General features: G+C 44.3%; 1 protein-coding gene across 3 annotated transcripts in view; it reads right to left on the bottom strand.

Moving 5' to 3' along the window:
- The window catches only part of LOC117506386 (E3 ubiquitin-protein ligase RNF123), a 382,695-nt gene that overhangs the window by 42,266 nt on the left and 325,308 nt on the right, over positions 1–15,121 (bottom strand). For all 3 annotated transcript variants that reach the window (XM_034165893.1, XM_034165894.1, XM_034165895.1), the window contains one exon: positions 10,758–10,852. In XM_034165893.1, coding sequence (XP_034021784.1) covers positions 10,758–10,852 — 95 coding nt within the window. The remainder of the gene's footprint in view (positions 1–10,757; positions 10,853–15,121) is intronic.

Here is a 15,121-nt window from a genome sequence, read left to right as displayed (position 1 = left end):
TAAATTTCTGATTATTGTCAGTCATATTTTTGGTGTTTTATTATACAGAAATTCTACAGAGCTCTATAGAAATGAATGTCATTGTTTTCATCATAAAACCTACTGCTTATTCATAAATGAACAATGTTTATTTCCTACACTAGTGTTTTAGTATGGGTTAAGAGTTGACAATCAATATATCAACTTACACTTGTGTCCCTTGTCCTTATGGGCAACTTACTTGTTAATAATAATAACTATTTATATAGGGCTTTCCCAGGAACCAATGCACTAAACAAAAGACCTACCGTACTGTGAAGAGATTTAGTGTATAGATTTTTATCTGCATGTCATGTTATAATAGTGCCCCGACAACAATCACTATGTGGAAGTAATATACACCATTACTATAACACCTTAAGTAAAAAATTCAAGTAAATCTGCACAACAGTGTTGTGTGGGCCGCTGAAGAGGAGGTACTGCTGGCCCACTACCACCAGAGGGCGCCCTGCTTGGAGTGCGGGCTCCAAGCACGAGAGGGCGCCAGACCCAGAGGAGGTGACAGCTGTCACTCATTACTCCAGCTGTCACTCATCTACACCACCATATAAGCCGGACTGCAACTCCACCTCCCCGCCGAGAAATCGACTACCAGTACTAAGGTAATTTTCTCTGCTGACTTATACGTTGAATAGTAATCTGAACTTCTGTTGCAGCCGTTTTCCTGGTGCTTTCCTTGTCTGGAGGATTGGCGTTTGGTGTGACAGTGACGGCTTCACCTCGCACCCCGTCCCAGATAAGTGGTTGATCAGGAGCTGCACGAGTGTGTGTGATTTGGAGGTGGAGGTGCTCCCTCCTAACGGTGTCTGGACTGTTAATTACTGAGTGTGCGGACTCACACTCACACATCATCTTTCTGTTTTCTGCCAGCAGTACCAGGGTCGACAGCCGAAGACAGAGGCCACCTGGGGACTCGGGACTTGGCGGCTCCGGTGTTCTTCAGGCCGTTGGTGGTGGAGGCCGTGTGGAACGCGGCTTCTCTCTCGTCGGGCGTCTTCTATCTTCGAGCCTGCCCACACGTCACCTGGTGTTTATTGACTGTGAACATTAAGACACGTTTCGTTGTGTAATATCACAACATTAAATTGTTACCTTTTGGCTTACTTATTGTCCGTTCATTTGCGCCCCCTGTTGTGGGTCCGTGCTACGACACCTTCCCAACAGGATTTCTCGGCCATCGTCATGGACTCCGAGGGGCGTCAACTCCAGCTTGAACGGCCAATGGAAGAGCCAGGAGCGCAGGCGTCAGCGGGAGGCGGGTTGAGTGAGCTGCAGCAGATCTTAACCGCCTTCAAGGTCCGGTTAGTATTTGTGACCGAGCAGAGTGTCCTCCTTAATCGGAGGGTGGAGGCTCTCACCGCCAGGGTGGAAGCGCGCGATCAGGGCGCTGCTGCAGCCACTCCTCTGGCTGGTCCTGGGCCCGTATTAGACGTTCCACTGGTCGTTCAACGAACCCCCCCACCGTCCCCTGAAGCATACATAAGCCCTCCGGAACCGTACGGGGGCTGTGTCGAGACATGCGCGGACTTCCTCATGCAGTGTTCGCTCGTCTTTTCACAGCGCCCCGTCATGTACGCATCAGACGCTAGCCGGGTTAATTTGCTTCGAGGAAAGGCACGCGCATGGGCTACGGCGCTTTGGGAGCAGAATTCACGGCTCCTAACGTCTTATTCTGGGTTCGTACGGGAATTCAAACAAGTGTTTGATCATCCCAACAGAGGCGAGACCGCTTCGAACGTGCTGCTGTCGATGAGACAGGGGCGCCGTAGCGCAGCCGAGTATGCAGTCGACTTCCGCATCGTGGCAGCGAGGTCCGGCTGGAATAACGTTGCGCTCTGCGCCGCCTTTGTAAATGGACTGTCCCCGGTCCTTAAGGAGCACCTACTGGCCAAGGAGGAACCGCGGGAATTTGACGGGCTGATCGATTTGGTTATACGTTTAGACAACCGTTTAAATGAGCATCGTCGGGAGCAGGCCGGGGGGCGTGACCGGGCACGAGCCGTCCCTCCCCCTTCCGGTTCCGACAAGGTGGCGTCGTCCCCACGCTTCACTGCCAGAGAGCTCCGTGTGGCTACGGCTCCCCCTGCTGAGGAGGCTAGGGACACGAGCAGGGCCAAATTAAGATCAAAAATCAGACAAAGGAGGCTGGCCCGCGGGGAGTGTTTTGTCTGCGGCTCTTGCGAGCACATGCAGAAGGACTGCCCTAAAACGGTCAAACTACAACGCCCGTCCTTAGAAACTGGGCTAAGGGTGGGTCATAACACGCACGCGGGAAAACCCCGCAAATCTGCACGAATCCCAGTAACAATCCTTTGTGGGGATTTAACCCTTCATGCCCCAGCACTGATAGACACAGGGTCTGAAGGGAATCTGCTGGACAGCAGATGGGTAAAGGAAGTAGGGCTCCCTCTGGTGGCTCTGCCAGCACCATTGCAGGTGCGAGCACTAGATGGCACCCTGCTTCCATTAATCACACATCAGACACAACCAGTGACTTTGGTTGTGTCTGGGAATCACAGGGAGGAGATAGTGTTCCATGTAACACCTTCTACCTCCCGAGTGATTTTGGGCTTTCCATGGATGGTGAAGCACAATCCCCGGATTGATTGGCCGTCTGGGGTTGTGACGCAGTGGAGCGAAACCTGCCACCGGGAGTGCTTAGGATCCTCGGTTCCTCCCGGCACTACGGCTAATGAGGAGGTCAAAGTTCCCCCCAATCTATCGGCGGTGCCAAAGGAGTACCACGATCTTGCTGACGTTTTCAGCAAAGATCTGGCACTCACTCTTCCCCCGCACCGACCGTGTGATTGTGCCATCGATTTGGTCCCGGGCGCTGAGTACCCGTCCAGTAGGTTGTACAACCTCTCACGTCCGGAACGCGAATCAATGGAGACCTACATCCGGGACTCCTTAGCTGCCGGGCTGATCCGGAACTCCACCTCCCCGATGGGTGCTGGTTTCTTTTTTGTGGGCAAGAAAGACGGCGGACTCCGTCCATGCATTGATTACAGAGGGCTGAACGAGATCACGGTTCGCAACCGATACCCGTTACCTCTGTTGGATTCAGTGTTCACGCCCCTGCATGGAGCCCAAATTTTCACAAAATTGGATCTTAGAAACGCGTACCACCTGGTTCGGGTCCGGAAGGAGACGAATGGAAGACGGCATTCAACACCCCGTTAGGTCATTTTGAGTACCTGGTCATGCCGTTCGGCCTCACTAACGCCCCCACGACGTTCCAAGCTTTGGTAAATGACGTCTTGCGGGACTTCCTGCATCGGTTCGTCTTCGTGTATCTGGACGATATACTCATCTTTTCCCCGGACCCTGAGACCCATGTCCAGCATGTACGTCAGGTCCTACAGCGGTTGTTGGAGAACCGGCTGTTTGTGAAGGGCGAGAAGTGCGAGTTCCACCGCACTTCTTTGTCCTTCCTGGGGTTCATCATCTCCTCCAACTCCGTCGCCCCTGATCCGGCTAAGGTTGCGGCGGTGAGAGATTGGCCCCAACCGATAAGCCGCAGGAAACTACAGCAGTTCCTAGGCTTTGCAAATTTCTACAGGAGGTTCATTAAAGGTTACAGTCAGGTAGTTAGCCCCCTGACTGCCCTGACCTCCACCAAGGTCCCCTTCTCCTGGTCGGATCGGTGCGAAGCCGCGTTCCAGGAGTTGAAACGCCGGTTCTCGACTGCACCAGTTCTGGTGCAGCCTGATCCTGATCGCCAGTATATAGTAGAAGTGGACGCCTCTGACTCAGGGATAGGAGCCGTGCTGTCCCAGAGCGTGGAGGCTGATAAAGTCCTCCATCCTTGTGCCTTTTATTCCCGCAGGTTGACCCCAGCTGAACGGAACTATGACGTCGGCAATCGGGAACTTCTTGCGGTGAAGGAGGCTCTTGAAGAGTGGAGACACCTGCTGGAGGGGGCATCGTTGCCCTTCACGGTTTTCACAGACCATCGGAACCTGGAGTACATCCGGACCGCCAAGCGGCTGAACCCCAGGCAAGCCCGCTGGTCTCTGTTCTTCGGGCGCTTTGACTTCCAGATCACGTATCGCCCCGGGACCAAGAACCAAAAACCAGATGCATTGTCCCGGGTGCACGAAGAAGAAGCCAAAGCGGGGCTGTCGAACCCCACCGAGACCATCATCCCCGAGTCCACTGTCGTGGCCACCCTCACCTGGGACGTGGAGAAGACCGTCCGGGAGGCCCTGACAAGGAGCCCGGACCCGGGGACTGGCCCCAAGAACAGACTGTATGTCCCACCAGAGGCAAGAGCTGCCGTATTGGACTTCTGTCACGGGTCCAAGCTCTCCTGTCATCCCGGAGTGCGTAGGACCGTGGCAGTAGTCCAGCAGCGCTTCTGGTGGGCGTCCCTGGAAACCGACGTCCGGGACTACGTCCAGGCCTGTACCATCTGCGCCAGGGGCAAGGCAGACCATCGGAGGACGACGGGACTCCTCCAACCCCTGCCAGTGCCTCATCGCCCCTGGTCTCACATCGGCCTGGACTTCATCACGGGCCTCCCACCGTCCCAGGGCAACACCATTATTCTCACGATAGTGGACCGGTTCTCCAAGGCGGCCCACTTCATGGCCCTCCCGAAGCTCCCGACGGCCCAGGAGACGGCAGACCTCCTGGTCCACCACGTCATGCGGCTGCATGGGATACCATCGGACATCGTTTCAGATCGTGGTCCCCAGTTCTCTTCACAGGTGTGGAAGAGTTTCTGTAAGGAGCTGGGGGCCACCGTGAGTCTCTCGTCCGGGTACCACCCCCAGACCAACGGCCAGGCAGAGCGGGCTAACCAGGAGTTGGAACAGGCCCTTCGCTGCGTCACCTCCGCGCACCCGGCGGCCTGGAGTCACCATCTGGCCTGGATCGAGTATGCCCATAACAGCCAAATCTCGTCTGCTACCGGCCTCTCCCCTTTTGAGGCATGTTTGGGGTTCCAGCCCCCATTGTTCCCGCTGGTGGAGGGAGAGGTCGGTGTGCCCTCGGTCCAGGCCCACCTCAGGAGGTGCCGCCGGGTGTGGCGGACCGCCCGCTCTGCCCTATTAAAGGCCCGGACAAGGGCCAAAACCCATGCGGACCGCCAACGTTCCCCGGCCCCCACATACCAGCCCGGGCAGGAGGTGTGGCTGTCAACAAAGGACATCCCCCTCTGTGTGGACTCACCCAAATTAAAGGACAGATACATCGGCCCGTTCCCCATCCTCAAGATCATCAACCCGGCCGCAGTGAAGCTCCGACTCCCAGCTTCACTGCGGGTCCACCCTGTTTTCCACGTGTCCCGTATCAAGCCACACCACACCTCGCCCCTCTGTGCACCTGGCCCTACGCCGCCTCCTGCCCGGCTCATCGACGGGGAGCCTGCTTGGACGGTCCGCAGGCTCCTGGACGTCCGTCGTAAGGGCCGGGGGTTCCAATATCTGGTGGACTGGGAGGGGTATGGACCTGAGGAACGCTCCTGGGTGAAGAGGAGCTTCATCCTGGACCCGGCCCTCCTGGCCGATTTCTACAGACGACACCCGGACAAGCCTGGTCGGGCGCCAGGAGGCGCCCGTTGAGGGGGGGGTCCTGTTGTGTGGGCCGCTGAAGAGGAGGTACTGCTGGCCCACTACCACCAGAGGGCGCCCTGCTTGGAGTGCGGGCTCCAAGCACGAGAGGGCGCCAGACCCAGAGGAGGTGACAGCTGTCACTCATTACTCCAGCTGTCACTCATCTACACCACCATATAAGCCGGACTGCAACTCCACCTCCCCGCCGAGAAATCGACTACCAGTACTAAGGTAATTTTCTCTGCTGACTTATACGTTGAATAGTAATCTGAACTTCTGTTGCAGCCGTTTTCCTGGTGCTTTCCTTGTCTGGAGGATTGGCGTTTGGTGTGACAGTGACGGCTTCACCTCGCACCCCGTCCCAGATAAGTGGTTGATCAGGAGCTGCACGAGTGTGTGTGATTTGGAGGTGGAGGTGCTCCCTCCTAACGGTGTCTGGACTGTTAATTACTGAGTGTGCGGACTCACACTCACACATCATCTTTCTGTTTTCTGCCAGCAGTACCAGGGTCGACAGCCGAAGACAGAGGCCACCTGGGGACTCGGGACTTGGCGGCTCCGGTGTTCTTCAGGCCGTTGGTGGTGGAGGCCGTGTGGGACGCGGCTTCTCTCTCGTCGGGCGTCTTCTATCTTCGAGCCTGCCCACACGTCACCTGGTGTTTATTGACTGTGAACATTAAGACACGTTTCGTTGTGTAATATCACAACATTAAATTGTTACCTTTTGGCTTACTTATTGTCCGTTCATTTGCGCCCCCTGTTGTGGGTCCGTGCTACGACACCTTCCCAACAAACAGTTCTTGAATTCCTGTGGACCTGATTGCGATAGTCTCTTTGCTACTTTTAGGGAAGTTTTATATGTAAAAAATATCTAGTACATTAAACCAGAGTATATTCGGAAAGCAGTTTTTTTTGTTTGTTTTTCCTTAAATAACTACTAGAGAAGATGGATTATGCAGCCCAAAACATTAGCTGTTAGCAATAACGTCGAGCAGATGTAACAAAAATATCAATGCCCTGTTTGTCACCGGACACTTTTCTGCCTCTGCTGTGCAAACACAGTTGTTGTCTTTTCCATAAACACACAAACTGCAGCACCTGCACAAATAAATCTCCCTGCTCACCTTTTCTTTTAATTACGTATTGTGTTTACAGCCTCTCTTCTCTCTCCACTCCACCTGTCACATCACTGCCTTTATTAGGTGGCAGTTTATTGGAGCTTTAAAGCCTAATGTTGCGGACCCAGTTGCCTTGGCAATCTGAGCTATTGTTTTGGTGATCAAACACACGTGCATTTTGGTGTCAGTACGTGTACTGTGTATACTGTTTATGACAGTGGAAATGAAGATATCAGGTGTCATGTGTACACAAGAAAAGCAATCAGACACCGGTACCCTGCCAAACTTTCTAAGATGTCTAACATTTGAATGATTTATCAAAACACCACCTGAAGAATTAGTCCCTTGTCTAAAACATAACAAGGACATTTTTCTTTGCTTCTACACTACTACATTTTTTTTTGCCACATTTCCGCTAGTCCCACTGAGATCCAGATCTCTTTTACAATTAGACAATTATAAAGTTTCTAATCCACCTAAACTTCATGTCTTTAGATGTGGGAGGAACCTGGAGCACCCGGAGGGAACCCACGCAAACACAGGGAGAACACACAAACTCCACACAGAAAGGACCCAGGTGGGAATTGAACCCATGACCTTCTTGCTGTGAGGCAACAGTGCTAAACACTGAGCCACTGTGCTGCCACAATAAGCACCACCACAGCATACATTGCATTTATTATTGAAATATAGCTTCATAGATGCACTTCATGCAACAAGAAGCAAAAAGAATTTAATCGGTGCATTTATAACACAAACACCACGTTAAGTCGCACAAGTTTTTGAAGATTTTGAATTTTTTAACTGGCAGGACACAGAGAGTGAGGGTGAACAGAACTGTTTCGGATCAGGTTATATCCTCCACTGGTTCCCCACAAGGATGTGTGCTCTCTTCACTTTTGTTCATCCTCTATACAAACATGTGCCGTAGCAGCAGAGAGGATAGAACGATTTTAAAGTATGCAGATGACATGGTTATTGTCAGCCTGCTGAAAGACAATGATAAGAGTCACGGCCCAGTTGTTACTGATTTTCTTGACTGGTGCAGCAAGTCTTTTCTTGAGATGAACATTTCTAAAACAAAAGACATGATTATTGACTTTCGTAAAAATAGTGCTCCCAGTCAAGAGGCAACAGTTTTAAAAGGTCAGACAGTGGAGTGTGTCAGCACATATAAATATCTTGGAACTGTCATTGATGACAAACTGAACTTTGAGGCAAACTGTGACGCTGTGTACAAAAAGGGACGCCAGCGCCTCTATAGTCTGAGAAAACTGTCCACTTTTAACACTGACAGAACCATGCTGACCTTGTTTTATCGTGCTTTTATAGAATCAGTTTTATCCTTCTGTCTTGTTTCATGGTTTGGAAGCGTGTCCCTCAAAAACAAAAATTGTCTAAACCAAATTGTGAAATGGTCGCGCAAGCTGATTGGAGAGGCTCAGCTTCAGCCAGAATCCCTGTATATCAAACAGATACAGAGGATAGCTGGTTCAATTTTGAGAGACAACTCACCCTCTTCATAGTGAGTTTCAGCTGCTCCCCTCAGGTCGGAGGTTCAGGGTACCAGCTTGTAAAACTAAACGCTACAAAAACAGTTTTGTACCAGCAGCCATCAGTGCTGTAAACAAGTAACAGAAACTTAAATATAACTTTTGTATTTATTTTTTGTATAGTCTCTTTTATCTTGTTTTTTATGAACAGCACATTTTTATTTTTTATTTATTTTTATTTTTTTATTATTTATTTATTTAGCTTTTTATCCATTAGGCTCGGTATCATATGTTTTTAGACTTTTATCTACTGATGTTTTAACTCATCTTGCTTTTATTCTACTTTAGGGCCGTCCTTGTGGTTCTTTTAGCTTTTTAGCACTGTTGTTGCTTTGTCTTGTTCTGTGTTTTGCTGTGTGTTTACCAAACGAGATGACTCACTCACTGTAAACTAATTTTACCAAAGGGTATAATAATAAATTGAATCTGAATCTGAAGTAACTGCACCAGGTTCAAAACACTTTTTTTTTTGGTAACTGAGCAGATGCCCATATGTAATGCTGCGTTTACACATAATGATGGCAAGTCACAAACGCCATGAAGTATACATTCTTGGCCACTGATCACAAATTTGATAATTTCAGGCAGAGGCGTCAGGTGTCCTCGGGAACTGCTGCAACCTGTTACCACGTGTTACGATTAATGGCACACATTGCTAGAGAATTATCAGGAACCATTACGCACGGTCAAGAATAATGTTCCGTGCTGTTGCATGTAACAGCGCATTGTTCTGTCACGTTGTGAATGTACCTATGCTTCAAATAGGTTGTGCCCCGAGTAAATTAAATATTAAATAATAATTATTAAACCCTAAAATTGTTAATTATTTTGGTGACCTATTAAATGAGGTCTAGGCCAATCTAATCCAATTTGGGAGTTTAACAATACCTAATTACATTTTATTTTGGTGCTCCCGTGTGAGCCGATCTAGAATTGACTAATTTTGCTACATCTTTATGGTCCCCTGTTGCGAAGCATGTAATTTTGCTACAATCTTCTTGCTGTGTGATAAAAGTGCTAACCACTGATCCATCATGCTCATAGAAATACTCTATAGCTGTTTTGCTTCCAGCGAGCTTTTCCTTGTTGTACCAATGTGCCAAAATAGTACAATAAAAACAGTTTCAGACAAACTGTGTGTCCATAATCTCATGTAATCATTTCCAGGATTTGTGTTATGCTTGTATGCAAAGTGAAAATCTATGATCAACAAATCACTGCTTTTCATGACAAAACTGCAAAGGACCAATACTTGGGTCTTAAAAAACAAAAGTCTTTTTGACTTAATGAAATTTGATATAACCAAGCTTTAAATGCTAAATCAAAATAAAAGGCAAACTAACAACAGCAGCAATAATAATAATAATAATAACAATAATAAAACTACAAATACGATTATCATAACAACACAAACCTCTACAATTGAATAAATGTACTGCTGTATCGTCACTTAAAGAAAGCTAGCACAACTTAGTGTGCTTGGATTGAAATACTTTCTAATCGTGTGGCAAAACACCGCATTAGAGAGAATGCAATTTCCTCCTTAATGTCAAATAAGAACAGAGACCATAAGCTCTTTCCAAGTAAACCATTAGCGGGCTTTTGTGAATTAGCCTATACCTCTGGCTCCATACTAACAGCACTTAACCTCCATAGGGCCTATATTCACTTTACTTTTCCATTCTTCATAGTTTCATCATGTCATCACGTTTTTGCCCGAACATACTCAGCTTATGCAACAGCTATCTATTCTGACATTTTAATCATATACTGATTTATTAGTTTGTCAAAAGTGATGTTTTGGTCATTTGGTCTTTTTCATCCTAGTTCACCCGCTTTACTTTTTTGTCCTCGCATTCATCAATAATAAATCCTTCTGTCGCCTGTTCCGGTTTGTGGTGAAGTCTAAAGGGGAGACTAAAGGATCAGGTTCCAACTGCAGAGAAGGATAGCAGGAGGAGGAAAATGGGCTTTTCCTGACCACTGTACACGACACGTTCATTCTCAAGGGTAACACGGCCTGTATGTCCAAATGTCCAACTTCAGTAACTTTGAATTCGATGTGTTAACTGCAAAGAGTAATGCACGTATGTACATACAGAGTTTTGGCATGCCCTTGTGTACTACATCAGATTCTCTGAGGCAATTAAACACTTAGGACTGCCTACCTAAACAATTCTAAAAACACGCTGTCTTGTACTTGCTTTACTGGGTTGCTGATTCATCCAAAATACAACCCAAAAACTATTAGAATTTACATATTTGTCAAGAGAAGCAATAAAACACACCACGCAATTACAGCTACAGACCAAAAAGTAAGAAATAACTACATTTTAAGACTAACAACACAACACTGCTGAATGAGTTTAATACACCAGAGAAGCACGACTCCGGCTTGAGTAATAACAAGACTCAGCTTTACATAAAGCTACCAACATCTCAAAAAAGAAAACGTAGTCATGGGTTTCGAGACAGGCAGTGCTACTCACAGCTGTGCTGGCAGCAGCCTGTTGGGATTCTTCTGTGAGGAATGCCAGCATCAGTTGAACCTTCTCTTTTTCTTCATCACTGATGTAGTCAGTGTCTGTTGGTAGAAACACAGTCCTGTTAGACAACCATTCAAAACTAGAGATCTGTTCACAAACTCCAAAAATAACACATGTTGCTTGCATGTACGCATTACAAGTCGTAGATAGGAGTTCCTGCGTTATCCGAGTGTGAGCAGCGTGAGAAGAGGCAAAAGAAACTTTGAAAACTTATTTATATAATTTTTTTTCTTCGGAATCGGACTAAACGGACAATGGCTATGGATAAAAATACAACGTAAAAAAAAGGATATTGGACCTCGGACATATGTAAAACAGTAACTTTCAGCGCAGTTTGGGACCGGGGCTAGCGGTTAGCCACTCTGCTACCAGGTGAGGTACCGAGCAGGGTAAACAGCCGAAGACGAAATCACTACAAAATGGGACCAAAGAAAAGCCCGGTGGTGGAGGAGTCGGAGGAGGTTAAAAAGGCGCTTGAGTTAGTGTCACTGGAAGTAGCTGACATAAAGAATAAGCAGGACAAGATACTCAAGCTAGTGGAGGAAGTCGCGCAACTACGAGCAATGTACACATGTACACAATGTACAGCATGAGCTTATACCCAGTTATCACCAGGCCAAGCAGAATTACATTGAATAGTGCAACTCTAATAGATAACATCTTCACAAACAACATAGAAACTAAAAATATAAGTGGTTTATTGATTTGTGACATAACTGACCATCTTCCTGTGTTCACTGTGTATGACTCCAATTGTAATTTTCAGGTAAAACCCCAATACTCTGCATTTAAACGAGTAAGAACCCAAAAAACAATAGATCACCTCAATAATGACTTAACAAAACAGGACTGGCGCACTGTGTATAGGGAGAATGATGTGGATTGTGCCTTCAATAAATTTCTAGACATTTTCAATTCATTATATGAGATAAACTGTCCAATACGCCAAGTCAACAAAAACAGTACTGTCGCCAAAAGTCCATGGTTAACAAAAGGTCTACAAAATGCTTGTAAAAAGAAGAATACATTATACAGACAATTTGTTAGACTAAGGACAAAATAATCTGAACATAGATATAAATTATATAAAAACAAACTAACTAATATAATCAGAGCCAGCAAGAAATTATATTATACCAATCTATTAAATAATAATAAAAATGACACCAAGAGAATCTGGGAAATTCTTAACACTATAATCAAAAATAAGGTAAGAGGTAATTCTTATCCAAATTATTTTATTGATAAGAACAAGGACATCTATAATATGTATAACATAGTTAATGGTTTTAGTAACTTCTTTGTTAATATTGGACCTGACTTGGCAGCAAAAATTCCCGATGGTTGTAACAAGGAGCAGGAATCACTCATAAAAATCAATCCAAACACAATGGTTCTCTCCAGTGTTAGTGAAGCCGAAATAATAGATATTGTTAATAAATGTAAAAATAAAAAATCAACTGACTGTTATGACATAGATCTGAAGCTAGTAAAAACAATAATCAAAAGCATATCAAAACCCCTGACTCATATATGTAACTTGTCATTTCAAACTGGGACATTCCCGATCAAAATGAAGATGGCAAAAGTTATTCCACTATACAAAAATGGAAATAAACATATCTTCACAAACTACAGACCGGTCTCTCTACTTCCACAATTTTCCAAAATTTTAGAAAAGCTTTTTAACAACAGGTTAGGATCCTTTATAGAAAAATATAACATAATTAACGAATGTCAATATGGGTTTAGGTCTGGTAGGTCAACTTCACTTGCAATAATTGAAGCAATAGAAGAGATTACAAACACCTTAGATAGTAAAAACTATATAGTTGGAATATTCATTGATTTAAAGAAAGCGTTTGACACACTTAATCACTCAATTCTACTCAATAAATTGGAAAGATATGGTATCAGGGGAGTGGCTTGGAACTGGATTCAAAGCTATTTAACGGAGAGACATCAGTTTGTGCAGATGGGTGCATTTAAATCTGGGTGTTTGGGCATCCCTTGTGGGGTCCCACAGGGATCCATACTGGGTCCACATTTTTCTAATCTTTATATAAATGACATATTTAATGTGTCACAATTATTAAAATTATTATTATTTGCAGATGATACCAATATATTCTATTCCAGTGATAACTATAGCAAACTTATTAATGTGGTAAATAGTGAATTAAGCTGAAAAGTTGGTTGAATATTAATAAATTATCCCTAAATAGAAAAAAGACTAAAGTCATGTTTTTTTGGAAATCATGTCAATTCTAATTTACCAATAAATATAGACGGTGTCAAAATAGATAAAGTGTCAGAAGTCAAATTTTTAGGGATAACCATCGATAGTAAATTAAGCTGGAAGTCTCATATCAGCCACATACATAAAAAAGTTTCCAAGAATGTCTCTATCATGTACAAAGCAAAATATTTTCTGGATCATAATGCATTATATTTATTGTATTGTTCTTTAATCTCTCCTTACTTAACATATTGTATAGAAATCTGGGGTAACAATTACAAAAGTTTGCTACATCACCTCTGTATAATCCAAAAGCGGGCAATAAGAATCATCTATAAGGTAGGATATCTTGATCACACAAATAGTCTATTTTTGCAATCCAAATTGTTGAAAATGCCAGATCTGGTTAATTTTCACACTACACAATTATTACATAAAGCCAGTAAAAACTCATTACCCAGTAATATTCTGAGTCTCTTCACCCAGAGAGAAGGAAGCTATAACTTGAGGGGATGTGGTAACTTTAAAGTCAAGGCAGTGAGAACTACCAGGAAAAGTTTCTGTGTGTCCGTGTGTGGCATTAAGCTGTGGAATAGTTTGGCACCTCAGCTCAAGCGATGTCCTAACATCCATCAATTCAAAAAAAGATACAAAGAAATGGTTCTGTTGAAATACATGAATGAGGAGAGAGGTGCGTGATCGTCACGTCTTTTTAATTTATTTCTAGTTAATTTACCTTTGCTTTTTTGCCTTGTCAGCAATAGAAGGGGTCTCGCTAGGACACACAAACTTTCATAAAATACCTGGAGTTATCCTGTACATCAATTTAATTATATATATCATAGCCATAATTGTAAACTATATTATAAAAAAAAATGATAATAAAATCTTACTATATGTTTGTTAATATAATAGATGTTAACATATTTGCATAATACCTGTTATTGCCGGTGTCGTAACCATGGTCAAAAGTATTATTTTTATACATCATGATCCTGTAGTTGAAATGCTAGTCAAATAGAAGTATGGTGATGATGGTAATAACTTAGAGAGAGGGGGAAACATGTATATGTATGTATGTATGCGTATATATATATGTGTATGCGTGTGTGTGTATGTATGTATGTGTGTGTATGTATGTATGTACGTATATATATATGTGTATGTGTGTATGTATATATGTGTATGTATAATATGTATGTATATGTGGGTGTGTATGTATGTATATATACATATATGTATATTTATGTTTACATTTATATAAATATGTACATATGTAAGTTTATTGATACATAAAAAGACTTTTCCTTTTCTTTCCTCCTTGTTTCCCCCTCTTACATCACTTACATCATTATCACCAGATCAGGGTCGGCAAATGGGGGTCTGTTGCTCAAAGGTCTCCCCCTTCTGCCAGCAGACTCCAAAACCTTGTCTTTTAATGCAGAGCCTAGGACATTCAGCAAAGGGTTGACCTGTGTCAGGGGGCGACCCCTCTCTGGCAGCAGGTTTACAAAATACTTTGCATCTTTTAATGCACCACACACATGACAAATGGGGAAGGAGGGGAAGGGGGAAAAAAAAGAAAATAATAATAATGATAAATAAAAAAGTTAAGGTAATTAAATTAATAGAATAAAATGAATGTAGCATAATTGAATATATGTATATGTATTATGTGTATACATGTGTGTATAGGTGATGTATGTGTGTATACATGTGTGTATAGGTGATGTATGTGTGTATTTTGTGAATGTATGTTCGCATGTATGATGTGTGTGTATATATATATATATATATATATAGAGAGAGAGAGAGAGAGAGAGAGAGAGAGAGAGAGAGAGAGAGAGAGAGACAGAATTACCATCGACACACACAAGAATAGTCCTTTTAAATAGTCATTTTCTGAGTAAATGTGGGGAATTTATTGACATATGAAAATGGCTTAAGGAATGACACCAGCAATATCAATAGCAATTTTAAAAAAATGGTAGTAATAATAATAATAGAAATAAAATAAAAAAAAAATTTGATTGACAATAATTATTGTCATTATTACTGTCTATTATGG

This window comes from Thalassophryne amazonica, chromosome 3 (genome assembly GCF_902500255.1).
Source record: "Thalassophryne amazonica chromosome 3, fThaAma1.1, whole genome shotgun sequence".
In the NCBI taxonomy this organism is placed as follows: Eukaryota; Metazoa; Chordata; class Actinopteri; order Batrachoidiformes; family Batrachoididae; genus Thalassophryne; species Thalassophryne amazonica.
The sequence above is the reverse complement of the archived record's forward strand: the minus strand, read 5'-3'. Positions and strand labels throughout refer to the sequence as shown.